At 35.8% G+C, this 27,529-nt stretch overlaps 1 protein-coding gene across 1 annotated transcript; it reads right to left on the reverse strand.

The window, feature by feature from the left end:
* Positions 1-1,843: 1,843 nt before the first annotated feature.
* Positions 1,844-21,197, reverse strand: desmb (desmin b). Its single transcript, XM_056459678.1, has 9 exons — positions 20,560-21,197; positions 15,597-15,657; positions 14,361-14,456; positions 12,373-12,534; positions 8,969-9,094; positions 8,666-8,886; positions 4,680-4,723; positions 3,634-3,722; positions 1,844-2,419 (listed from the first exon to the last, which is right to left on the reverse strand). The coding sequence occupies exons 1-9, from the start codon at positions 21,141-21,143 to the stop codon at positions 2,378-2,380; spliced, it is 1,425 nt and encodes a 474-aa protein (XP_056315653.1). The 5' UTR covers positions 21,144-21,197; the 3' UTR covers positions 1,844-2,377.
* Positions 21,198-27,529: the final 6,332 nt, after the last annotated feature.

The raw sequence follows: 27,529 nt of genomic DNA on the forward strand, positions 1-27,529 counted from the left end.
TAATGATTCATCTGACTTTTTCTATTTCTGTTTGTGCTTTTTTATACAGGAAAATATGAAGAAACCAGTTGAAAAGTTTTTATTTAATTTTAGTTTTATTCTGTTAACTGGAGATATTTCTTCTGAACTTTAAAACCTATTTTTGGAGTGAGGTTGTTGTATAAATTAAGAAAAAAGTACTACTGTTTTAAGTTCAGAAGTGTTAAGAATTATCTTAGTTTTTTGGGGATGGAAAACAAAATGATATTAAGAAATATTATAAGACCTTTATAGAATAAAACAAACATTAAACCTAATAAATCCAGAGCAACTGAGATTTTTTTATACTCTAAAATATTAAGAAACCAGTTTTAAAAATCCAGTTTCTTTGGATTTAGTTTTAGCTTTATTCTGTTATCTACTAATGACATTACTTCAGAACTTAAAAACATATTTTTGGAGTGAAGATGTTGTATAAATGAAGAAAAAATACTGTTGTTTTAAGTTCAGAAGTGTTAAGAATTCTAATAATTTTTTGGGGGATGGAAAAAAATGATATTAAGAAATATTATAAGACCTAAACCTAGTAAATTCAGAGCAACTGAGAACTTAAATAGTCTCTTAAAAATATAATTTTTCTCTGTAGCTTTAGGTGTTTTTATACTGTAAAAAATAAAGAAACCAGTTAAAAATTCCAGTTTCTTTGCATTTAATTTAATAATTAAATTATTAATTTAATATTTTTTCTAAACTTAAAACATATTTTGGGGGGAGGTTGTTGCTTAAATGAACAAAAATACTGTTGTTTTAAGTTCAGAAGTGTTCAGAATTATTATTATTATTATTATTATTATTATTATTTGGATTGGGAAAAATGATATTGAAAAGAAATATTATAAGACCTTTATAGATAAAAACAAAAATTAAACCTAATAAATCCAGTTTCTTTGGATTTAGTTTTAGCTTTATTTTGTTAATTACCGATGACATTTCTTATAAACTTTAAAACATATTTTTGGAGTGAAGTTGTTGCATAAATTAACAATAAAATACTGTTTTAAGTTCAGAAGTGTTTAGAATTATTATTTATTTATTTTTATTTTTTATTTTTGGGATGGAAATCTAAATATTGAAATATTAGAGGACCTTTACAGAATAAAACAAAAATTAAACCTAACAAAATCCAGAGCAACTGAGAACTTAAATGATCCCTTAAAATATATATATATATTATTTTTCTCTGTAGCTTCTCTGTAGGTATTGGATTTCGGTCTTTGGATTTAATTTTAACTTTATTCTATTAACTACATATGACATTTCTTCTGAACTTAACTTATTTTAAGGAGGTTGTTGCATAAATTGATGAAAGTTAAACCTAATAAATCTAGAGCAACTGAGAACTTAAATGGTCTCTTAAATAAATATATTTTTGATTATATTTCTTCATAGCTTTAAGTGTTTTATACTCCTTTACATCTGTGGAATATATAAAGAAACCGGTTAAATAAATTCCAGTTTCTTTGGATTTAATTTTGTTTTTATTCTGTTAAATACTGATGACGTTTCTTCTGAGCTTAATACTTTTATGCCATGTTTTTAACCCGGTTTATTTTAATTTTCACACAACACAATACTGTTGATTTAAATTCAGAATTTAGTTTTATTGAGGGGAAAAATATTTATAAAAATGCTATCATGTAGAATAAAACAAATATTACAATTTCACTGAAACCCATACCTAATAAATCCAGAGCAACTGAGAATATAAATGGTATCTTAAAAAAAGTTATTGAATATTTTTCTCTATAGCTCTAGGTGTGCAGACACAAAGCCTTAAACAGAAATGAGACACAATAACAGAATGTGTTGGTTAAAGTCATTTTATTTTTGCATTGTATTTTCTTTGTGTCTTCTGCCTCTCTGCATTTACTGCACTTTTTCGTTTAATATTACATCTGTAACTTGCTTCCAATACACCTTTATTACTTCATTCCAAACTTGACACGCATGTACATCTAGACCAGGGATGGGCAAACTCGATCCTGGAGGGCCGGTGTCCCTGCATAGTTTTGCACCAACCCTAATCAAACACACCTGCTTGTAGCTTTCTAGTGATCTTGAAGACACTAATTAGGGTGTTCAGGTGTGTTTGATTAGTGTTGGAGCAAAACTCTGCTGGGACACCGGCCCTCCAGGATCGAGTTTGCCCATGCCTGATCTAGACGTATTCAAAACAAATGGAAAAGAAAGTAATCTCTCCTGGACCCTCTCATGCAGATGTGCTCATATCACTTTTAGGATTTGTGTAGGATGACAAGAGTACTACAGGATATGATCCTAAATGGTTTATTTTGATCTTTGTGTGATTTTTGTTTGGTTGCAGCAGCTGGACCGAAGTTTACATGATGTCCTGCTGGTGCTGTGTAGATTCACTCACCACCTGTAGGGGGCAGCAGACTGGTTTAAATGCACTGCAACATCACTTCCTGTCAATCATTCCTGCAGAGTGACGTTTCACTTAATGGTTTGTAATATTGAAGTTCATACTTTATCTGATCTTTTATATAAACCTAAATTTGTTTTATTGCACCAAAGATTAACCTAATTTTGAAAAAGTTTATGTACAAGAATGAATGAATGAATGAATGAATGAATGAATGAATAAGTTCTTCGGTTTGAGCCTAATTTTGTGTGTGTGAGAGTGAAAGAGAGAGATACACTAAAAAATATCTGTTAGCAGTTTCCGTATTTCGTGATTCACAAGTGTTTTCCATTTATTTACAGTTATGAATCGCATTATGAGACGTTGAACTCTGCTCTGTCGACTTTTGATATTGAAAATTGAACTACGGTTTAACAATGTGACATTTATTGACATTTTAGTAGTTTGAAATAATATAAAGTGTAAGAAAAAATATAGAGAAAAATAAGTCTGTAAAATAACAGAAAATGTACTGGCAGCTTTTTACAAGGTTTTTGTACTATAACATACACCAACTCAAACAATATACAGTTGGAGTCAGAATGATTAGCCCCCCTGTTTATTTTTTCCCCAATTTCTGTTTAAAGAAGAGATTTTTTTTTCAACACATTTCTAAACATAATAGTTTTAATATCTCATCTCTAATAACACTATTATATATATATATATATATATATATATATATATATATATATATATATATATATATATATATATATATATATATATATATATATATATATATATATAATTCTATTTTTTTCTGAAACGCACAAAAAACGCCAGTCTGGTGGAGAAGTGTTTTCATTCTGAAACAAAAACTCATGAGTGTAAACGGCACCTGAGAAAGTGTGTGTGTGTTTGTTTGTGCAGTTAAAGTGGTTTATAAGAACACAAATGTGTATGATGACATATTAGGTAAAAAATGTAAACATGGTTTATGAGGACATTTAATGTGTCCTCGTGATTGAAAATGCTTAAAAATGCTAAATGGTGTTTTTTGAAATTCAAACATTTTCTGTAAGGGTACGGTTGAGGTAAGAGGACAATATACAGATTGATTGTACAGTATATAAATTATTTAATCTATGAGATGTCCTTGTAAACTACAAAGTGTGTGTGTGTCCGTGTGCGCGTGTGTGTGTGTTTGTGTGTGTGTGCATGCATCACACCTCTCCGTCACGTGTCTCGATGGTCTTGATCAGGACAGTTTTCTTTGAGTGCATTTCAGACGCTCTCTGTTGATGCTCTGGGCTCGTCTCTGATGAAAATGATATTAATATAAATGTACGCAATATAAATGCTGGCTTCTGCACAATTCCTTTATGTTGTTAAAACACAATTCAATTGAGTTAAATCCAATTGTTTTTACAAATTTAAGAACATAAAACAATTAATTTGTCCCAAATAAACTCAAGAATTGTTGATTCAGCTCATTTTAAGTAGTTTGAACAAGCATCAAATGTCATTTGTTGAGTGTACAATACCATTCAAAAGTCTGAGGATGTTAGGATTTTATTATTTTATTTATATATTTATATAGAGTTTCTTTTGCCAATTACGCATTATTTCGATCTTTAATACAGTACAATTTTTTTTTTTTTGTGAAATAGTAATACAAAATAAAGCAACAGTTTTCTGTTTGAATATATTGTATTTATTACTTGTGTATGTCTATTTTCTTAATTTTCTTAAGTTTATGTTAGCTCAGGTGCATTAATCTTATTTTATATTTTGATATTTTAAAAATAGTCTAAGTCAGCTTACTATTAAACGATTAGCATTAGAATTTTTAATTTTTTATATTCACTAATATAAATATTGTAAACAAATGTAACCTTGTTGTAAAGTGTTACAGTGTCTCATGTTGAAAATGTTGACGTTCATTGTGTTTTTCATCATTTTATTTATATTTATGGTAGTAACAATGTAGTCTTCTTGAAATTATGATCAATTTAATGCGTAATTGCTGGGTAAAAGTAATGCTTTCTATAAAAAAGCACCAAAAGTTACATTGTAATTATACTAACTGTTCATCTTATACTAACACTCATTTAAATCAGTATGTTTAATACCTGTTTTCAAAGGAAAGAAAGGAAATTCAAACACAGGGTATCACAAATTGCAACAACGCCATATAGCGCCTCCTAGTGGCCACTGACAAAACTGACACTTTTACAATATTTCCAATAAAACTAGCATAAACTTCCCATCTTACCTCTAAAGCTTATAGTGGAATATGACTGCATGGGCATCACAATCCTTAAACACAAAATAAAATGACATCAGAACACCCAAAACCCCAATAATACCACATTTCAGGCCACACTAGTTTCAGACCACTAGATCCAGACTTACAAGTGGGAGAAACTTACAGTACGTTGTGAGTTGGTTGACTGCGGCTACTGAGAATGTTCACATATGGTGTCTTTTTGTGACACTATAAATACATTTTATAACTGTAAGGGTTAGACCAGTGGTACTCAATCCTGTTCCTGAAGATCTACCTTCCTGCAGAGTTCAGCTGCAACCTTAATCATACGCACCTGTCTTTAATTACCAAGTGCTGAGCTGAACTCTGCAGGAAGGTAAATCTCCAGGAACAGGATTGGGCACCCCTGGGGTAGACGATAATAAAACATAACGGGTTACTGTAAGGGGTAGGTTTACGCAAGTGGTGGGCAAAGCAAGGCTTCATGAAACACTGAAACCGTCGAAGCAAATGTGTTGAAGCTTTGAAACGTTTCGAAACCTGTCTCTACAGTGACACTTAGTGGTCATTTTTATGTATTGCTCTGGAACAGCTTTAGCAAAGTAAACAGTTAAGAAAATTGAGGAGTTATAGACGAATTACCATGTTTGTAAACATTCAGGATGCGCGCGCAGGGAGGTGGCAGAAAAAAACGGGAACACTAGCATTTACAGCAAGGTAATGACATCCGATGCGGTACAAAGTTTGTTGTTGTGTTAGAAATAAGTTATATTGATTACATATTATATATTTATTATTTACATAATGCTTCCAACGTATTATAACAGTTTGTCACCCAGTGATAGCACAGTTATTCTGCAAAATTAACGTTAAAGTGAGTGGCGTTCATCTGACAGGTCCATTTGCTATAGCACCCTTACAATGAATACTAGATAAGACAAAATGGCCAAGCATCCAGCCCCAAAAATACAATCCCATTGAAGCTCCAAATGTTTTAACAAGATGTGTGGTCATGTGCAAGAAATAATGTTCCATGCTTACCAGATTCAAAACTATGTAGTGCTAAAAACTAAGGTTCTGCCAAGACAAGGAAAGAAGATGGAGCTAACATTATATAAGGCCTGGGTAATCATCAACAAGCAAAACTACTGCATTCTGACAGCGAACTACTCATGAACTTACGGCAGGGTATGTGAACTTGCACATAAAGGTAAAGTTGGTTTTATATTTGCACATTTGGACTTTCTCCAATAATATTAATATTAATATATTTAATATATTATCATAAATATAATTTCATAAAAGTATTATTAGCAAACTCTAAATAGCGAAATCACATTAGCAGCCAATGACTATCAAAGTACAACATTATTCACAGTCAAATAAACAGTGTTAATGTTGTTTTCAAGTAACACTTGCAGGTTATTTCAGATCAAATATTCAAAGTGTCATTGTAAACAATATAGGGAGTGTGTCACAAGTTGTCACTGAATGAATATGTGAATATAAAACCAACTTTACCTTAATAACTTACACTTTCACATTTCATTCTTAGCATTCAGTGTCCGCAGTTTAATTAACTGTATGTAACTGTTTTTGCTGAAATCATTTCTGCAATCAAAAACGAGTAATGTATATGATTCAGCATAGCGTGAACTTACCTGATATAACATGAGAACTGCAGAGTCCAGCATTTTTAATTAGGTCCTCACTCCATTTAGCTCCCTTTTAGCCAAAGACGCATGCAGTCGAATTTGGCATCCTACTGCACAACACGACATGTTTACTATTGCCACCGGTCTCTTTTTGCAACCGGGGACCTGTGTGACTTAGGTTGGTAATTCTTCTATACCCCACGTTGTAGAGTTGAGACTTCAAGTGATTTAGTGAAGCGGTGAGAGTTCCAGACTAGCATGCCGGGATAATGGGTTCAAATCCAGGATGCAGCTATAGATGTTAGTTTTTAAATGCTCTGTTCTTGTAACTTGTTTTGTTTCAACATTGGTCTGACATCCAACTGAACACTGAACATATGTCTTGTTTTGGTCATAAAAAAGTAACATTATTAAAATTCGTCAAGTCATAATTTCAGAGTTTTTGTACAAGTCGGGATTCGAACAGGGGCTATTGACAGCACAGTTACTCTGTGCACATGCTACATGAGATGCAGATTTTTTTTCTGACCCTGTCAGTCAAATTGCTTTAGTCATGTGACCTGAGTGTTTCGAATCACCTTCGTCACATGACCTGGGTGTTTCGAATCACCTTTTTCACGTAACCTGGGTGTTTCGAATCAGCTTATTCAGATGACCTGGGTGTTTCGAATGACCTTTTTCACATAACCTGGGTGTTTTGAATCACCTTATTCTTGTGACCTGGATGTTTCGAATCACCTTAGTCAAGTGACCTGGGTGTTTCGAATCACCTTTTTCATGTGACCTGGGTGTTTCGAATCACCTTAGTCACGTGACCTGGATGTTTAGAATTATCTTAGTCACGTAGCCTGGGTGTTTCGAATCACCTTATCATATGACCTTGGTGTTTCGGATCATGCTTCAGTGCAGTGTTTCGAAACGCTTTGGGATCTCGACACCTGTGTCGAAACGTCAGTTTCACGTCAGCCATACAGAGTTTAGGCTTAGGATAAGGATAGACATAAAAAAACATAAATTATGGTAGGGGGTAGGGTTAGTGTTGGGGTAGGGATAGGGGTAGACATTAATAAAACACAATAAGTTACTGTAAGGGGTCGGGTTAGTGTTTGGGTAGACCTCAATAAAACAGTTCGGCCAGTTTTCATTTCTGCATGGAGTTTGCATGTTCTCCCTTTGTTCGCTCAGGTTTCCTCCACATGCTATGGTTTCCCCCACAGTCCAAAGACATGCGCTATAGGTGAATTGATTAAACTAAATTGGCTGTAGTGCTGGGCTGATAAACAATATTATATTGAATCGCAATAAAATATATGTCAATAACAATGATAAGCTCTGGACTTTTTACTCTATATTGATCTTAGAGCCAATTACACAGCAGAAATGTGAAACAATGGGAATCTAGAAGTGTGTTAATATTAGAGATGTGCCGAATTTTTGGCCACGGAAAATTTGTCGGTCGAAAATGTTATACCGTTCAATGGACCCTCCAATTTTTGTGGCTTCAGTCATTGTTGTGGTACTCCTTAAATCTGCAAGCATTTACAAATTATATGGAAATATATATCATTATCGTTCAATATGGAAAATATTTCTTGAGATTGCATTTTTGCCATATCGCCCAGCCATAATTTGCCGTAGTGTATGAGTGTGTGTGTGAATGCAAGAGTGTATGGGTGTTTCCCAGTACAACAAGGCTGTGTAAAACATATTTCGGAAAAATTGGTGGTTCATTCCACTGTGGCGACCCCTGATAAATAAGGGTTTAAACTGAAGGAAATAATAAATACTGTACTTATAATTCAGGTCGACATTCTTAGGATAGCTCATTTAACTATACAGAACCACGACTGATACGCCGTTACCCAACTATTGTTCAGCCCAGCCTGTATCTCGTGGTCTGGATCTAGTGGCCTGAAAAAGTGTGGGTCCGCAGCTGAATACAGTGCATACGGAAAGTATTCATAGCGCTTTCCATATTTCTTTGTTACAGCCTTACTCCAAAATGGATTAAATTAATTTATTTCCTCAATGTACCTGAGATGTAATGTAGAATGTACCGGAGCTCAATTTAGAGCTTCACGGCAAAGGCTGTGAATACTTATGTACATGTGATTTTTCTGGCTTTTTATAATTTTTTAAAAATACATTTGCAACAATTAAAAAAAAATTCACATTGTCATTATGGGGTATTGTGTGTAGAATTTTGAGGAAATAAATGAACTTAATCCATTTTGGAATAAGGCTGTAACATAAAAACAGTCGAAAAAGTAAAGCGCTTTGAATACCGGATGCACTGTATTTCTCAAAACTTATAGATCACTGTGCTTTTATCTGTACCTGCTCTCCTCTCCTTCCAGCAGCTTCCTATAGGTGGCGATCTCCACATCCAGGGCCATCTTCACATTCAGCAGGTCCTGATATTCCCGCAGGTGCCGCGCCATCTCGTCCTTCATGTTGGCGATCTCTGCCTCCAGCCTGGCGATGGTGTCCTGGAAAGTGCCGGCTTCACGGCCGTGCCGGTCCTCCATATCCCTCATCTGCCTCATCAGAGACTCGTTCTGCAGAGCAAGAAAGAAAGAGGTCAATTCTGCGGTATGGAGAAAGAGGTAAACGGATGTGCTCTGCAGCAGATACACATACAGAGCCCTTGAGGGAGTCGATCTCGCAGGTGTACGACTGGATCTGGTGTCTGTACTCCATTGTCTCCAGCTTGGATTGTTTGAGGGCCTCGTTATTCTTGCTCACAGCCTGGTTAAGATCCGACACCTGATGAGGGAAATAGAGATGAGCTGGTTCTCTTGTTTTGCTCCCGTTTTTGTCCTTTTCTCATTCACTGTATTGTAATATACATAGTTTTTATTAACTTAAAGGGTTAGTTCACCAAAATAAAAAATTCTGTTATTAATAGTGTACATGTGGAAGTATGGTAAAGGACTTTTAATTTGTCTGTTAGTGGGTTAAGCGATTCCGGTGAACTGTATGCCAATACAAAATCAGCACGTTTAAGGTCTGTTTTCTTTAAAAATCTGCGATTTCCACTAGCGGAGTGGTATCCGATATGAAGTGGGTCTCAGAATGTACAAGAAGCACTGCATTACATTACATTTTCCCCAGTATGTCTTTAAATTATGAACATTGATTTTACCCCAGTATATTCAATGGAGCTTCTGTGCTAGCCTGCCGATTCTGACGGGCGTGTGCGAGTAAACGGCTTTTACGCTTGAGCAATTAAATGAATGACAAAGTCTATTTAACTGATTGCATTTAAATTACATTCCAACATCGATGCTGTAAAAGGAACCGTATAAAATGGAAAAAAAGTCACATTAACCCTTCACCGGAAGTTTATGAGTATGGGAAGAAACACTAGCTCCACATATACCCTATTACTCACCCTCATGTCATTCCAAACCACTGAGGCCTTCGTTCATCTTTGGTACACAAATTTTATATGAGAACTCTCATCCTCCATTGACAGGAATGTTCCTGAGGCATTCGAAGTCCAGTAACCAAAGCATTGTCAAAACATACCATGTGACTATGCTTCGTTCACACCAGCTGCGTCTTGCATGATTAATTCACACTATTTGCGCATAATTAGACATGTGAACATTTTGAGTTTAGTCGCTTCATTTGCGCATCAAATTCACTTCACAATAGACGCGGATTCGTTTCATGGGCAGGTCTTCTGTCTGCCGGTGACTGTAGCTTTGTTGCTAACATAGATTTTATTGAGAGAGTTGCTGTGTTTATGTGCTTTAGGAAGGCTGAAAAACAGTGTATATTCGTTTGGCGCCATGTCTGAGTGTACTAGATCCTTTCAGAGGTGCACCCACAGGGCTCGAAATTGTCACCATTTTGGTTGCATATGTGCGCATAATTTAATATATATATATGACCTTATAATATATTTGGGAGCATTTGTGCGACTGCATATAATGGTTGTAGTGATGAATCGGTCTTTCCTGCTGATTTGTTGGTTCATATTAGCTGTCAATCACTCATATTCATGTTAGCTGCTTTCCGCTCTCAGATGACAGGGAGCTTTTGTGACCGCGGGACATGCAAAGTCCTCAAAGTTTGAGGAAGACGCAATTAAAAGTACACAGGATTGCAAACCCACCTAAAGTTATAAATAATGGTGCCAATGAGAGCGGTCATGTGGCGAATGTTGATCCGCCAGCCGAGATTAATCAAGTGTTTTCAGTGAGAGAGAGAGTGGCATATTGAAAGACTCTGAGTGGATCAGCTGTTTAATGGCTGGAATCTCGATACGTTACATTCACTGCCTGTTCTGCGCAAATGGCCGCTAAATGTAAAATCTTAACATTGTATATATCGTCACCAAAGAAGCTAAGTTTAAACTGGTGGTCATTGCGAGAATCCTGCTCCGACCCACTCATACCGTTTATTGGGCCGGCTGACGCATCTGCTTTTTTCCACAAACTCAGAAAAATATAAAGACATCACAGAAATATTATGTGTTTATTAAATTTACATGCATATAAAAACAATAGTGCACAATGGACAATTTCTTACAGCAATGCTTCATTTTTGTTTGACATAAGCCATAGATTTATTTTTCATTATGTAAAAGTGGGACTTTATAATAGCAGATTACTCGCATTCAAGCACATCCAAGGCTGTTAGTGTTAGTATTATTGTCATCATCGTCATCATTAATATTTTATATTCATTAGACATTCATTTTGGAATAATTGGGCAAATATCCATAATCCATTACAGAAATAGTTAGAGAAATTAAGAGAAGTTAGAGAGATTTCATTACAGAAATTAGTTTTTGTCATTTCTGATTGATGTTGTTTTCAAATACAACAAATCTGTTAATATAAAATTTTCAGTGGTGCTCATTCATTTTTAGTGGGTGCTCCTAAATTTTTTTATGGCGCTCCTAAGTTTTTGAAGTTGGGAGCACCAGCACTACCAAGTAAAAAAGTTATTTCGAGACCTGACCCAGCTCTGTGAGTTCATCAACTCCTCCAGAAACTGTACCTGGATGATGGAAGCTTTCAGCGGTGCTTCTGATTGAGCCGAGCCCAGTTTGATAAGCTGTTGTCCGGTGTCGGCAGCAGGATTTACCCTCAGGACACCAACAACAGGCACTACATCATAATCAAGCCCATACGAGAGCAAGCTCCTTATTGGTTAACCCGGCACGAATGTCCGTTCAGATTTTCCAACTCAAGCGATTCACTCGAATTGAGCAACTTACGCATTTGATGTGCCAAAGGATGTCTTTTCGTGTCTTTGCATTGACTTAACATATAAATCACTCGCACTTGGCGCTTCATTCGTGCCTGGTGTGAACGCACCATTAAAATGACTGTTGGCCTACATCTTCTCTCCCAAGTCAGGGTATGCATTTACTACAGACAGAATGACATATTGTCATTAGAGTTAGCATCATGGCATATAAGAATAATACTTCCCATAGTAAACATGCACACTGATCTAGACATAGTCCCTCTATCGTATCCTGGGTCTTCCCCAAAACCTACTCCCGCTGGGAGGACATGCCTGGAACACCTACTTAGGTAGGCGTCCAGGAGGCATCCGAACAGATGCCCAAGCCACCTCAGCTGACTTCTCTCGATGTGGAGGAGCAGCGGCTCTACTCTGAACTCCTCCCAGGTGACCTCACCCTATCTATAATGGTGCACCCTGCCACCCGGTGAAGGAAACTAATTTCGGCTGCTTGTATCCCGGATCTTGTCCTTTCGGTCACGACCCAAAGCTCATGACCATAGGTGAGGGTAGGAAAGTAGATTGACCGATAAATCAAGAGCTTCTTCCGTTCGATTCAGCTCCTTCTTTACAACTACGGACCTATACATCGTCCGCATTACTGCTGTCGCTGCACTGATCTGCCTGTCAATCTCATAATCAATACTTCCCTCACTCATGAACAAAACTCCAAGATACTTGAACTCCTCTACCTGGGGTAAGGACATTCCTCAAACCTGGAATCAATCTTGAAAACCCTTGTGCTGCATAATATATTTCATGTTTTTAGTTTGTTTTACCTTCGATTTGTACCAATCTTCAGCCTCCGCAATGTTCTTGGCAGCGATGCCCTCATACTGGGCACGGATGTCCCTCAGGGCAGCGGTCAGATCTGGTTTGGACATGTCCATCTGGATTTGGACTTGGGTTTCTTGCATCTGCGCCTGCAGCTCACGAATTTCCTACACACAAACAAAGAATAGGCTGTGTAATAAAGACTTGTTGTAATGAAGCAGCACAGCATTACTCGTAATAGGACTAATCACACATCCACAAACAGCTGGCCCTGAAAACAGGCATATCACTCTGTATTTAAAAGCTGTGTAATCTAGAAACAGATGCAGCTTTGAAAGCTAGAGTTTCTAATTTGAGCTGAACTCTATTACAAAGTTAGTAGCTTGTAATTAAAGTCCGCATGATTTAGAAACTGCGACCATTTATTTTTTGTATTGTGATGCAGTTTCTAGAGAAATGGAATATTATATGAGAAAACAGTGGGCATGGCTTGTTTTTTTATTCTACTGCAAGTTTATTGGATGTAGTAAAGTAAGCATGTTATTCCGAGAGATTGGGAAAAGGGTTTCCAGAGAGTAATTACAACCAAAGAGACACCTCTTCCTCACCATTTCTGTTAGTTGTCAAAACTGATAGTTGGAAGGGCGTGGTTAAGTAATAATAACCAATACCCAATACCTCAGAAAGACATAAACTGCATCCCAAATGGCACATTATATACTATGCACTATGTACTTATGCACTTACACACTCAACGGCATAATATGTATGTAATGTCATCCCAAATGGAACACTAACCTTTTTTTACTAAACAGAAATTCAAACTGTTACACAGATGACGGTTGACGGTTGCCATATTAGTGAAATAAATTACCAAAGTATCAAATAATACCTGCCATGAGTATAACCACATTCACCATCGGGAGGCGGTATAATCATTCTCGTAGGAGAATTTTCCTTTTAAAATCTAAAATAAATGAACTCATCCAGCATGTGCTCTCGAAAGCTCCACCCTTTCCGCTATGTGAGTAAAGCTGCTATTTGAAGTGCACTTATTGTTTTCAGTGTTAACACACTACTTACACTATTCATACTACAAAATGACATAGAATAGTGCAAAAGTATGCGATTTGGGGCGCACCTTCTGGCTGCGTCCGAAATCGCATACTTCCATACTATATAGTACACTAAAATCAGTATGTGCACTGAGTAGTATGTCCGAATTCTTAGAATTCAAAAATCAGTATGTGAGAAGTACCTTGATGACCTACTACTTCCAGCGAGATTCTGAAGTACGCATTACATGCACATTGCGCTATCTCATGATGCCTTGTAAGAGAATTCACGAATGGGAGTGAAGCGACGCAACTCACGCGGGTAGATCACCTTTTCCTTTTAGCTTATTCCCTTTTTTAGTCTGGGGTCGCCACAGGGGAATGAACCGCCAACTTATCCAGCACATGTTTTAAGCAACGGATGCCCTTCCAGCTGCAACCCATCTCTGGGAAACATCCATACACACTCATACACTATGGACAATCATACCTGCCAACGCTCCTGTTTTTCCCGGAAGTCTCCCATATTTCAGACCCATCTCCCGCCCACCTCCCATATTGTTATGTCTCCCGGAAAACTCCCGGAATTCCCCAATACTCTTATATGGTTAGTTTTGGTTTCATGCGTACTTTAAAGCTACTTTTGAGAGAAAAAAGTTATTTATTTAACAGACTGAAAATCTTTCAATCCTTCACACAAAAAACATTTCTGGTCACGTGACCTTGAAGTTTTGAGTAATGACTAAAGAAAATTCAGACACCAATTATTAAACGAAAATCATTGTCATTTTAAATTAATATTAGAATATTAATGAAACAAACAGGTTATTATCAAAGTATAGTAGGCCTATTAAAATGATGAAAAACTGCGATAGTAACAACATTTTAGGCTTTCATAGACAATGAACAAAATAAATTAAGTCTGGACGTTAACTGACCTCCTCATGAATCTTCTTGAGGAAGGCGATCTCTTCCTGAAGAGTCTCTATACGTCTTTCCAGATCCAGACGGGCCAAAGTGGCAGCATCCACGTCCTGTGAGTGATCATGTGACACCATAATGAAACTGTGGCATATTTTAATGTTCTGCGCAGGACAGGTAAGTACGGTACAAAAAATATATTTCAGCTAACTATTGGTTTTCATCACCAAACTTCCCCAGTTGCAGTAGTGGGCAAAGCATACAAATCAGGCACTTGAGTACAGATACCCTAATAAAATATTACTCCAGTAAAAGTATGAAGTCCTCTTTTTCAGTTTTACTTGACTCAGGGTACGAAAGTATTTGATTTTTAATGTACTTAAGTGTAAAATGCTTTAGTTTGCAAATTCAGTGAATCTTTTATTGTAACTCACTCTTAATCGATCATTAAAATAAGTGAATCGTTTTACTGGAGCCTCTTTCTGACTGTATCAATTTAATCAGGGAGTCGTGTTACTAGAGGCTCTTTCTGACTGAATAATTTGAATAAGTAAGTCGTTTTACTGGAGACTCTTTCTGACTGAATCAATTGAATCAGAGAGTTGTTTTACTAGAGGCTCTTTCTGACTGAATCATTTGAATAAATGAGTCGTTTTACTGCAGACTCTTTCTGACTGAATCAGTTAAATCAGGGAGTCGTTTTACTGGAAGCTTTTTCTGACTGGATCATTTAAATAGGTCGTTTTACTGAAGATTTCTTCTGACTGAATCATTTGAATCACTGAGTCGTTTGACTAGAGGCTCCTTCTGACTGAATTATTTGACAGGAAGTCATTTTACTGAAGACTCTTTCTGACTGGATCATTTGAATCAGTGAGTCGTTTTACTGAGGACTCTTTTTGACAAGATCATTTGAATAAGTGAGTTGTTTTACTAAAGAAATCTCTCTGTAAACCGTGATATGTACTTTCATCACAGATATGGATGCAACTGAAGTTTGGTGTATTTAAGTGCTGCTCAAATCGAGATTTACGGTTAATGCAAGAAAAAAAAAAAAACAATATTGTAATTGAAATCTACAATGGATAAACAGTGTATGTTGGAAGTTCTCTTATGTCAGACTGTGGGAGGAAAACACTTTATTAAAAGCCAAAAAGCACAAAATCTCAAAATTGAAAGGTTTTAATTCGAAGTCTCTCTACTTTAAACATGGAAATCAAAAGAGCAGTAGGGTTTTGTTTTAGAACACTCACAGCTCTGAAAGCAGACAGATTATTCTCAGCCTCCTCTCTCAGCGAGATCTCCTCCTGAAGCCTGTCGAAAAAGAAGAGTCGTGTAAATCATATTTATTACAGTCAGTCTCTTTCCTTTCCTTTTATAGAGTGAAGGTGTACAACAACCTTCATGCGAATGCTTTTCCCTCTGGGAGATGGAGGAAGGCCAGCACTTTTAGGCTGACTAACTCCTGAATAGGAAGTAAAGCTAGGCTGCTGTAAACAACATGTTTCAGAGCACAATAGCTTTCTTTAAAAAGGCAGTTACCTTGAGACTTTAATAACATCTCCCGGCCACCACATTGTATTTTGTGCGTAATTAGATGGTAGTGTCCATGAAAGTCATGTTAAAATACATTTGCTTGCTTGGTCACTGCGAAGAGAAGCAATTTGATGAAAACGTAATGATTCCCCGGTGAGTCAGTAACAGCTGTGCAAATCGCTCATGAACACAGTATATAGAGATTCGAAGTGAACATGCTAAGTGAACATTCTTGTTTATCTGAAAAACAATGCTGAAGTCAGATATTCTGCTTTGAACATGTGCATTTCGTGCCTGAATGTCTTTGTTTTGGTCCCTTTAACCCGCCCACTGCCAGTGTAGCCAATTATATTTCAGCACTCTGGGTTGCCTTAGTGGAAAACAGTGTATTTCATTCTGTCAGTCAGAAAGGCTCTCTAAGAATGCGTCCGTAACTGAAAATGCGACTTCCGATGGACCGTAGCAGCTTCCGAATTGAGAAGTGGATTCACATGAGGTGGTTATTAATTAGCAAATAATATTAATATTACAAACATAAAGATTAGGTGAACAGGTTACATTATAACCCACCCTGTGTTTTAACATCACGCTATGTGATGAGATTTGCAGTGATAAGCAATTTGGCTGTTTGCACCAGACGAAACAAGACAGAAACATTTAAATACAGCCATTCAGAAGCTCAGAATAGTGCACTTACTGCACTCCAACGAAATGGTAAGGTTTATAATGTAATTAATACATATTAAACCTCTTTAACATTATTAAATTTACATGCTGAATCACTGATTTTTGTCACAGTTTTAAAATTCAGTTTGAAACTTTTTTCAAGATCGGTAAGGTTGATGGGGAATTCATTGTGTCTTGATGAATTTCTGATGGATTTATTACTCTCATTTATATGCTTATTTAAAGTGATTTCAGTATTATTATTATGTATCTACCATACCTGTGGCATTATTATCATTTACCTGTGCTATGGTAAATAAAAAGTCACCTTGTGCAAATGCAGTCAGGGATGAGAAGGGAATTAGGAGAGCAGGATGAAATACCACAATGGGAGTAGATGTATGGAAGTAAGGTCATAAGGACACTTGCGTTTTTTTCATGCGCGACTCATGATCAAGCACACCTGCACACTCAGACATGCACCCATGCTCAGCTGCATTGACTTCCAAAAATATGATGACCTAAAACTACCCGTGAACTTCAGCTGAACTTACAGTTGACAGCTCAGTGTACAGTGAACAAGAAATATTGTTGAGCATTGTTTTTTGCTGAATCGCTACATATGAAGTAGGAAGAAAAGACCTTAACTGGTCATGGGTAAGATCCCTTAAAAACCTGAGATTCTGTTGGTGGTGAAGAAATTACTCAACTGGTCATGGGTAGGGTGCACCTGGGAGATTTAAAATCCTATTAGTGGAGAAGTGAATGAGTGTATGGATGTTTCCCAGTACCGGGTTGCAGCTGGAAGGGCATCAGCTGTGTAAAACATATGCTGGATAAGTTGGCAATTCATTCCGCTGTGCTGACCCCAGATACAAAAGGGACTAAGCCGAAGGAAAATGAATGAATGAATGAATAAATGAATGAACTATCTATAAACAGAAACAAAATGTGCATTTACAAACATGATGGATAGATGGTTAGAAGAGATGTTTATCTGCATTATATTTAATTAGCCAAAAACATTAATAACTTTTTTTTTAAGATATGTTTGGTAATTACCATTGGAAAGAATTATGGAAGACATTAAGTAACTGTGTAAAGATTTTTGTCAGGGTCATTTTAACAGTGAAATAATTCATTTAACTTAGCAACAAAATGATCTGTTACAGACGAAATTAGGAAAAATGAGTATGTCCCTCAACTCAAACTGAACATTTAAATTTTTTAAATATTAACATAAATATTAACTTAGATATTCTCAATCCATGAAAATTTTTATTTTAACTGCACACTTGTTTTCCTCTAGTTGTTAAAAGAGTAGCCTGTTGCTGCATGTGAAATCTCCACACTGAGTTATACGTTAATCAGATATTTGTGTTCCTCTCAGCACTCAGTTTAATGAGAATTTACAAAAGCTTCATTTAAATGTAAATTTGGTTTGATTTGTATGATTTAAAAAAAAAAAAAAAAAGTTAATTTATCAGTCGTTTTCAGAGAAGGGTAAGCAAGTTCACCCAAACCTAAACCATACAAAACAGCCAATTTTTTCCAACCATGCAATTGTTGTTATCATTGCTGTCCAGGGCGGTAGAGAGTTTGTGATTTGTTTGTGACAGCAACAGATTCCCTGAATGACTCTGAATTGTTACATAAAGTACTGTGTGTTTCTAAATATGAAACTCAAGAGTGGGTTGACAGCTACCTCAAAACATATGTGCATAAAATCTGTACAAATTATAAATGTTCAGGTATGTTTGCGATTTTATTCCTTTTCCTCCATTCACTCCTAAAAATAAAAGTACTTTTCATATGAAGGTTATTTCTAATGTAAAAAAAATCTTATATATTTTTAATTGCTTGAAACCCTAAGGAAAAAAGGCATCTATGACATCATTGCAAAAAACCACAATTTTGTAACTTATGTTTTTAAGAGTGCTCCCCAATAATTAAAAAACTAAGCCTATTAGAAATACAGGTGCAAATTTATTTTCAAAAGGTACACATTTGTACTTTTTAGGAACTAATATTCTTCTTTAAGGAACCAATATGGCTTTGTTAATATGTATTTATGCACTTATATATACAGTACCGATGTAGACCCTAAATTTTCTTCCCCAGTGGCAGCTTTGGTAATTTCTGAGACTAAGCTGGTTGTCTTAGAGCAGTGTTTCCCAACCCTGTTCCTGAAGGCACACCAACAGTACACATTTTCAACCTCTCCCTAATCAAACACACCTGAATCAACTTATCATAACATCAGAAGAGACTCCAAAACCTGAAGTTAATGGGTCAGAAAAGGGAGACATCCAAAATATGTACTGTTGGTGTGCCTCCAGGAACAGGGTTGGGAAACACTGTCTTAGAGGTATAAGTCTGGCCTAGAAAGTTTTCAGCTGGTTTAGCTGGACTCCCAGGTTTGCAAACAATTTTAAGCCAAGGGATCTTTATACTCTTTAAAATAAATGTTTGCAAAAAGAGGATTTTAACAGCAATGATATAAAATAATATATTTTAAATAATAATTTAATTGTTTTTCTAAAATAATTCAGTGAACAGTCCTTAAAATAATTTCACAGTATGTCTGATCATATTTTTTATTCTGGAGAAAGTCTTTTTTGTTTTATTTCGGCTAGAATAAAAGCAGTTTTTAACTTTTTTTAAAAACATTTTAAGGTCAAAATTATTCGCCCCTTTAAGCTATATTTTTTTTCCGATAGTCTACAGAACAAACCATCATTATACAATAACTTGCCTAATTACTCTAACCTGCCTAGTTAATCTAATTAACCTAGTTAAGCCTTAAAATGTCACTTTAAGCTGTATAGAAGAGTCTTGAAAAATATCTAGTGAAATATTATTTACTGTCATCATGGCAAAGAGAAAATAAATCTGTTATTAGAAATGAGTTATTAAAACTATTATGTTCAGAAATGTGCAAAAAAAAAATCTTCTTTCCGTTAAACAGAAATTGAGAAAAAATAAAATAAACAGGAGGGCTAATAACTTCAACTGTGTGTGTGTGTATATATATATATATATATATATATATATATATATATAAAAAAATGAAACATTTTATTCTCTCAAAAGAGCCTGTTGTGGAATGGTGAAATGGATGTTAAACATTCATGGATCCATCAATGCCAATAGAGAACCTTTATTCTTTAAAGCACATGGTTCAAAGAAGAACCTTTTAACATCCATAGAACACTTCTATTGCACAAAATGTTTTTCTTAGTCAGCAAAGTTTCTTTAGATCATTAAAATGTAAAATGAAAATTTACTCACCCTCAAGTGGTTCTTAAATTTTGAATTTATTTATTTTGTTGAACACTAAAGAAGATATTCTGAAGAAAACTAATCATTGACTTCCATAGTAGGAAAAAAAATACTATGTCAATGGCAACAGGTTATTTTGGGTGCGCAAAATGGTTCTTCTATGACATCATTTTAAAAATCTCTATTTTGGAACCTTTATTTTAAAGTGTGAAGCAGGAATTTAGCTGCCAGCTTGTTTAAATGTGCATTTTTGTATTCGATGGTTGATGTAATCTCAACAGTTGCTCCTGCCCTTAAAAAAAAACCAATAGCGTTTTGTTTTTATCACAGCTCTGACAGTGAGAGTGGTTGAGCTCAAGCACATCAAATGAAAAGCAAATGTGAAGAGTCTTAGGGAGTGGGATACTAGATACTAGAGATACTAGAGAGATACATCAGATACTAGAGAGCATTTGATAGGTCAAGATTTGTTAAGAAACGGAAGAATGAGGTGAAAAAAATCGTTGATCCATTTAGTCGTAAGTGAGAAACTGCAAGCTTTGTATGTTAATATCTGTTTTTTAATTTCCAAACGCTAATTTAGTTACTGTTGTGGAGCACGCTAGCTTATAGATATTAGTAAAGCTAACAGAGTGAAAGTAACCTCTAAAAAACTTTAAAACACATCTCCAGACCAGGTTTTTCTTTTACAGTATACACTCTAACTCCACACAATTCACACACACATCTCACCTGAGTTTTAGTTTCTGCAGGTCATCTGCCAGGTTGTCCCGCTCCACCTCCACCCGTGATCTGTGATTGGTCACCACTTCGACCTCCCTCCTGAGCTCCCTCATCTCGTCCTCATACAGGTCAGCGATGCGTGTGGGCTCTCGTCCCCTCAGCCGCTCCACCTCCACCACCAGCACCTGATTCTGTTGCTCCAACATGCGCACCTTCTCGATATAATTGGCGAATCGGTCATTAAGATGCTGAAGCTCAGCTTTCTCATTAGTGCGTGTTTGGAGAAACTCCTGGTTAAGGGCATCAGCCAGATTAAAGTCCAGTGTCTCGCCCATCCCACCATAAGAGCGGGTATATCCTGCAGACAAGTTGGGCATGCTGTAGGAGGACGCTCGATAACCGGAGAATCCCGGAGATGAAGTGGAGGACTTGGAGACCTCGTAAACTCTGGAACTGACCCGAGAGCTTCCCGACCCACCAGTGGAGGCTCGGCTGAACACACCACGGGACATTGGTGGCGTCATGTAGCCAGGACCACCGAACATTCGACGGTATGAGGAAGAGGAGGATGAGGAGGCATAAGAGTGGCTCATGTTGGAGCACAAGAAGGAGTGATCAGATGAAGACTAACACCCTCTGGAGAGGACAGAGACAGAATGAGCACATGACATGCTCATCAGGGGCTATTTGTAGGTTTCTGCCCCCTCTTTCCCTGCCCCTAACTACCACTGTCCCTCTCTCACTCTCCCATAACATGTTCTCCATCGTAGCTCGAGTACATCATTTCTCATAGCCTATGTCTTTCATTTACTGACTAGCTGTCCCAGCTCTTGTCTTGGATCATATTTTGGGCTGATTGACTTTGAACTGAAAAATGAGCTGAACTCATCATAGTTATGTGGTCCAAACCTGCAAGATTTATTATTTTTTTTGGTCTTTTATTAATTAATGGGGGGGGGTGGGGGGGGTTTTAATGCACTCAAAAAAAGATGTTTACTTTTTGTTCAAACTACTTATGTAAAATAAGCTCAAACAACACAATTCTTGAGGAGTTTTTTTGGCACAACGTACAGTTGAAGTCAGAATTATTAGCCCCCCGGTTTATTTATTTTCCCCAATTTCTGTTTAACGGAGAGATTTTTTTCAACACATTTCTAAACATGATAGTTTTATTAACTCATTTCTAATACCTGATTTATTTTATCTTTGCTATGATGACAGTAAATAATATTTTACTTCATTGTAAAAAATAAATCCGTTCAATTTACGGTAAAAGAACGGCAGCTGTGGTTGCCAGTATTTTACCGTTAAAAATACTGTACAAACCGTAAAAGTAATTTCTCATTTTTATAGTAGACTACGCATTTCCTTAATTTATAGATGTAATATGTCATCATCTTTTGTTGCACAGATAGACACGTTAACACAGCCATATGCAGGTGGTGATGAGAAAGTTACATAATGAATCATTACTCATCACAAGCAACTTATCCCACAAGCAGAAAACTATATCATTGAATAGAAGGTGCTCAGTGTCATTCACACAGCTACTAAACACCAGTATGGTAACACGCATAAAATAAAAGTCATGAAATAACCATTGTTTATCACCATTTCAACATAAATTTCTAATGTACATAACTGATGGGTAAACAACTAAAAAGATCCATAGTAATGTCAACAAAAGCATAAAAAGTTATGTGCCATGCAGGGAATTCTGGGAAAGTCAATTTACAGTTATTCGCCATATTTATTAAGGAAAAATACTGTTAGCCAGGTTACGGATTTTTACCGTAGCATTTTTACAGTTGAAATCACGGCCATTTTTTTACAGACACTTCTATACAGCTTAAAGGGACATTTAAAGGCTTAACTAGGTTAATTAGGTTAACTAGGCAAGTTAGTGTAATTAGGCAAGTTATTGTAAGATAATAGTTTGTTCTGTAGACTAATGAAAAAAAAATAGCTTAAGGGGGCTAATAGTTTTGACCTTCAAATGTATTAAAAAAAAATCAAAAACTGCTTTTATTCTAGCCGAAATAAAACAAATAAGACTTTCTCCAGAAGAAAAAATATTATCAGACATACTGTGGAAATTTCCTTGCTCTGTTAAACATCATTTGGGAAATATTTTAAAAAGAAAAAAAATTGAAAGGGGGGCTAATAATTCTGACTTCAACTGTATTTGTATTTGTTCTACTACTTAAATTAGTAAAAACTAATAAGTTAACTTAATTCTTTCATGTTGTCCCAACACAAATCAACTGTGTGGAACCCAGCCTTTTACAGTGCGTTTTTTCATATATTAGACTATATATATATTACATATTATATTAGTCCTTATTAGATTCAAAAGTGTAATTTATTAGTTGGTTAGTTAGTCATTTTATTTGTTGAAACAATGAAAATTAAACATTTCTTTGACCTCACTGACCTTTAATGTATATAGGCCAGGTCTATTACAGTTAAAGTGTTAGTTCACCCAAAAAATTTAATTGTTTATTACTCACCCTCATGTCGTTTTTTTTTTGGTGAAATCTGAGAGCTCTCTCATCCTCCATAGAGCAAGGTTCCTGATTGATTCAAAGTACAGAAAATACCAAGTAAACATCCTCAAAGCAGACCATATGCCTTCAGTGGCTTTTATCGAAATAGGAAGGAACCTTGCCATCTATGGAGGATCATCAAACTTCACCTTCTTTAACTTGAAATAACATGATATGTGATTATTTGTTATTACATTATACTAAATAACAACTGAAATTAAAATCAAATTAACAAAAATACATAGACATTAGAAAATGAAGTAATGAAAAACAGACAAATAAATATATTATAAATATATTTTCCCAATGATATTAAAAAAAAACTGTTGTATGGGTCAAAATGTGTTGAACTTGATCAACTGGAGAAATTATTTAGTTTACAGAAATGAAAAATAATGGGCTGTCATAACCCAATGTTGGGTCAAATATTGACAAACCCAATGCTGAGTTAATTTTTTTCAACACATTTTTTATTTCATCTTTATTGGATAGGAAAGTAGAGAGTATTGACAGGAAAACAGGGAGAGGATGGATCGGCATAGGACCAAGAGGCGGGAATCGAATTCAGGTTGCCGTGAGCACTGGAGTGCATGTGTTGACGCACTAACCACTACACCACTGGTGCTGACAATTACACTTTTTAAACCAATGATATTAATAAAAATATATTTTCCCAGTGAAAGTAAAATAACACTTTTGTGGGTCAAAAATGTGAGAATCCATTGAATATTTAATATCAATTGGAGAAATGCTTTTGTTTTCAGAAATAAAAAATACTGGGCTGTCATAACCCAATGTTGGTACAAATATTGAGAAACCCAGTGTTGAGTACTAATTTAAATGCCACTTTTTTAACCAACATTTTGGTTTGTCCATGCATATTTGACCAGAATTGGGTTAAAATAGATCGTACAGGTGAATGTATTACCTAATCTAATTCAAATGATAATTTCTCATATATTTTAATATATCTGAGGGGGAAAATCCTCAGATGTGTTCCATTACCTGATGAGCAAAATGAAAGCGCGTTCACATCAGGATTCTCTAAATTACTACACTGATGCCATTTGCAAATGCCCTGATAACAGCTTGAGAAAATGTCACATTCTGAGAAGTTCAGCTCCTGAAGCTGGTAAACAGATTGAAAAGAGCGTTTATGTAAGCTGCCTTAAAAAGGAAAGGCATGAATAGGAGAGCATGAAGATGTACGTCTGTGTACCTTCTCTGCAAACGACAGGAGAGATGATCCTGTCCTCCTGCATTGGTAAACTCATTGCGTCATTATTGATTAATATAATATAATATAATATAATATAATATAATATAATATAATATAATATAATATAATATAATATAATATAATATAATATAATATAATATAATATAGGGGCCTCACAGTGCCGTTGTGGGTAGCGCAATCGCCTCGCATCAAGAAGGTCACTGGTTGGAGCCTCTGCTGGGTCAGTGGGCATTTCTGTGTGGAGTTTGCATGTTCTCCCCATGTTAGCGTGGGTTTCCTCTGGGTGCTCTGGTTTCCCTTACAGTCCAAAGAAATGCACTATAGGTGAATTGAGTAAGCTAAATTATTCATAGTGAATGGGTGGGTATATATGTTTCCCAGTGATGGGTTGCAACTGGAAGGGGATCTGCTGTGTAAAACATATGCTGGATAAGTTGGCGGTTAATTCCGCTGTGGCAACCCCAGATTAATAAAGGGACTAAGCCAAAAAGAAAATTAATGAATGATAATATGATATAATATAATATAATATAATATATTGCAGCTGGAAGGGCATCCGCTGCATAAAACAAGTGCTGGATAAGTTGGTGGTTCATTCCACTTTGGCGACCCCAGATTAATAAAGGGACTAAGCCGAAAAGAAAATGAATGAATAATATAATATAATATAATATAATATTTAATAAACTAAATTGGCCGTAGAGTGAGTGTTTGTGTGAATGAGTGTGTAAAGGTGTTTTCCAGTACCAGGTTGTGGCTGGAAGGACACCCGCTGCGTAAAACATGTCATTAACGGAATAGTTGGCGGTTCATTCCACTGTGGCGACCTCTGAAAAGGAAAATGAATACTGATAATATAATATTTGAAAGCATGTGATATATCAGGTCATAGACTCAAAAAAGATTTTTGCTTTAAACTTCTTATTTAAAATGAGTTGAAATAACACAGTTCCTAAGTTTTTCGGGGGGAGAACTTAAATTTGTAAAATACAACTGTTAATTTGATTGATTTGTGTTGGGGGAAGGAATTAAGTTAACTTACTAGTTTTTACAAATTTAAGAGAATTGAACATAAAACAAAACTGCCTAATCGCTTTCTGCTGTGACTATATTTACAATACTGCATGCCTCATGATTGAATGATATTACTTTATAATATAGTTACCAGACAACCAATCTTTAAAAGGCAAAAATACATGTAATTTTTTTTAAAGCCATCCTTTCTTTCTTTTTAAAAGGCTTAGTGATCAAATAAGGCATATGAAGTGTTACAAGCCTCTGGTGACAGACCATGGTTCTTGTCAAAACTATTTATAGACAATGAAAGAGAGCTGGAATTCCATCATCACAAAAGCCTCTCTGGAAGCCTTCAGCTGATAGAAGACAGAGACCACAGGTGACAGAGGATATAAACACATCTTCTTTTCTCTGCTCTCCCACACTGCTCCTGCTTGATTATGGACTACTCTCTCTCAGCTCTATATATGGTGCACAGGCATCTGAAATCAGAAAACATCACCAGATATTGTTCTAATATTCATTCATTCATTTTCTTTTCAGCTTAGTCCTTTTATTAATCTGGGGTCACCACAGCGAAATGAACCGCCAACTTATCCAGCATTTGTTTTATGCAGCGGATGCCCTTCCAGCTGCAACCCATCACTGGGAAACACATACACACTTATTCACACACACTATGGACAATTTAGCCTACCCAATTCACCTATACTGCATGTCTTTGGACTGTGGGGGAAACCGGAGCACCCGGAGGAAACCCACACGAGTGGAGGGAGAACATGCAAACTCCACACAGAAACGCCAACTGACCCAGCCGAGGCTCGAACCAGCAACCTTCTTGTTGTGAGGGGACAGCACTACCTACTGCGCCACTGCGTCACTATTGTTATAATATATATTGTAAAATGATACAGATAATGTACATTTTTGATGACATGACAATCATAAGTGGCAGTTCATTCCGCTGTGGCGACCCCTGATTAATAAAGAGACTAAGCCAAAAAGAAAATGAATGAAAATCAGTGTTAAAAGTTGACAATCAGTGTTAAAAGTTAAAAAAAACTTGAAATGGGTGATCATAAGACACCTTTATCATCATGACGTCATGAATATGAAGGAGATATGCTTATGACAACTGTCATTAAAGTGTCATTTGCTAAATTGTCATTTTAAATGCAAAGATGACATTGTTTGAGATGTCTTTTTTATGACATCACAACCTGTCTTTGTATTTGTCTTGACAACTTGACCATCTAGATAACATAAATGGTCATAAATCTTTCATTGCCATGAGGCCATTGTTGTGTTATAAACTTTTTTCTAATCACTTTTTGTCATTAAAATGTCTCATTTAAAGTGTCAATAGGCTGTCAAATTGTTTTAAAACAGTGTCAGTAATGTTTAATAACCTTTAATTACATTTTTAACGAGAAATTCAGTTTGTAGCTACCACTGTAGTTGAGGTCAAGAAAAATATTAACGACACTGTTATAAAATTCATGACACAATTATAATGCGCTCGTGACAATCATGTTTATAACAAACATCTCAAACAATGTCATCTGCATTTAAATTCACCTGAGCGAAAAACACTTTGTCATCACATAACCATGCATAAAATGTCTTATATGATGATTTTAGTGTTTCATGACAGTTTTATAACACCCCTTTAAGTGAAGTGTTACATTAGAGTCAGATTTTTTTTTATTTGCTTTATTTGCCTTTCAAAAACATAACAATTTAGGCAAAACTAAATTCCAACATAATCTTTCACTAACTGACTGAGACATGTAAGATATACAGTGCATCCGGAAAGTATTCATAGCGATTACTTTTTCCACGTTACAGCCTTATTGGAAAATTGATTAAATTCATTTATTTCCTCAAAATTCTACACACAATACCCCATAATGACAATGTGATTTTTTTTTTTTTTTGTAATTGTTGCAAATTCATTAAAAATTAAAAACCTGAAAAATCACATGTGCATAAGTATTCACAGCCTTTGCCGTGAAGCTCTAAATTGAGCTCAGGTACATTCTGTTTCCACTGATCATTCTTGAGATGTTTCAGCAGCCTTATTGGAGTTCAACTGTGGTAAATTCAGTTGACTGGACATGATTTGAAAAGGCGTACACCTGTCTATATAAGGTCCCAGGGTTGACAGTACATGTCA

The sequence above is a fragment of the Danio aesculapii genome, chromosome 6 (assembly GCF_903798145.1).
Source record: "Danio aesculapii chromosome 6, fDanAes4.1, whole genome shotgun sequence".
In the NCBI taxonomy this organism is placed as follows: domain Eukaryota; kingdom Metazoa; phylum Chordata; class Actinopteri; order Cypriniformes; family Danionidae; genus Danio; species Danio aesculapii.

Excerpts from the sequence above, each read along its gene's own strand:
- desmb (XM_056459678.1), bottom strand. The coding sequence starts at position 21,143 with ATGAGCCACTCTTATGCCTCCTCATCCTCCTCTTCCTCATACCGTCGA. Across the intron at positions 9,095-12,372 it reads AAGATTGGTACAAATCGAAG|GTGTCGGATCTTAACCAGGC; the intron begins GTAAAACAAACT and ends TTCCCTCATCAG. Across the intron at positions 8,887-8,968 it reads TCGACTCCCTCAAGGGCTCT|AACGAGTCTCTGATGAGGCA; the intron begins GTATGTGTATCT and ends CTTGCTCTGCAG.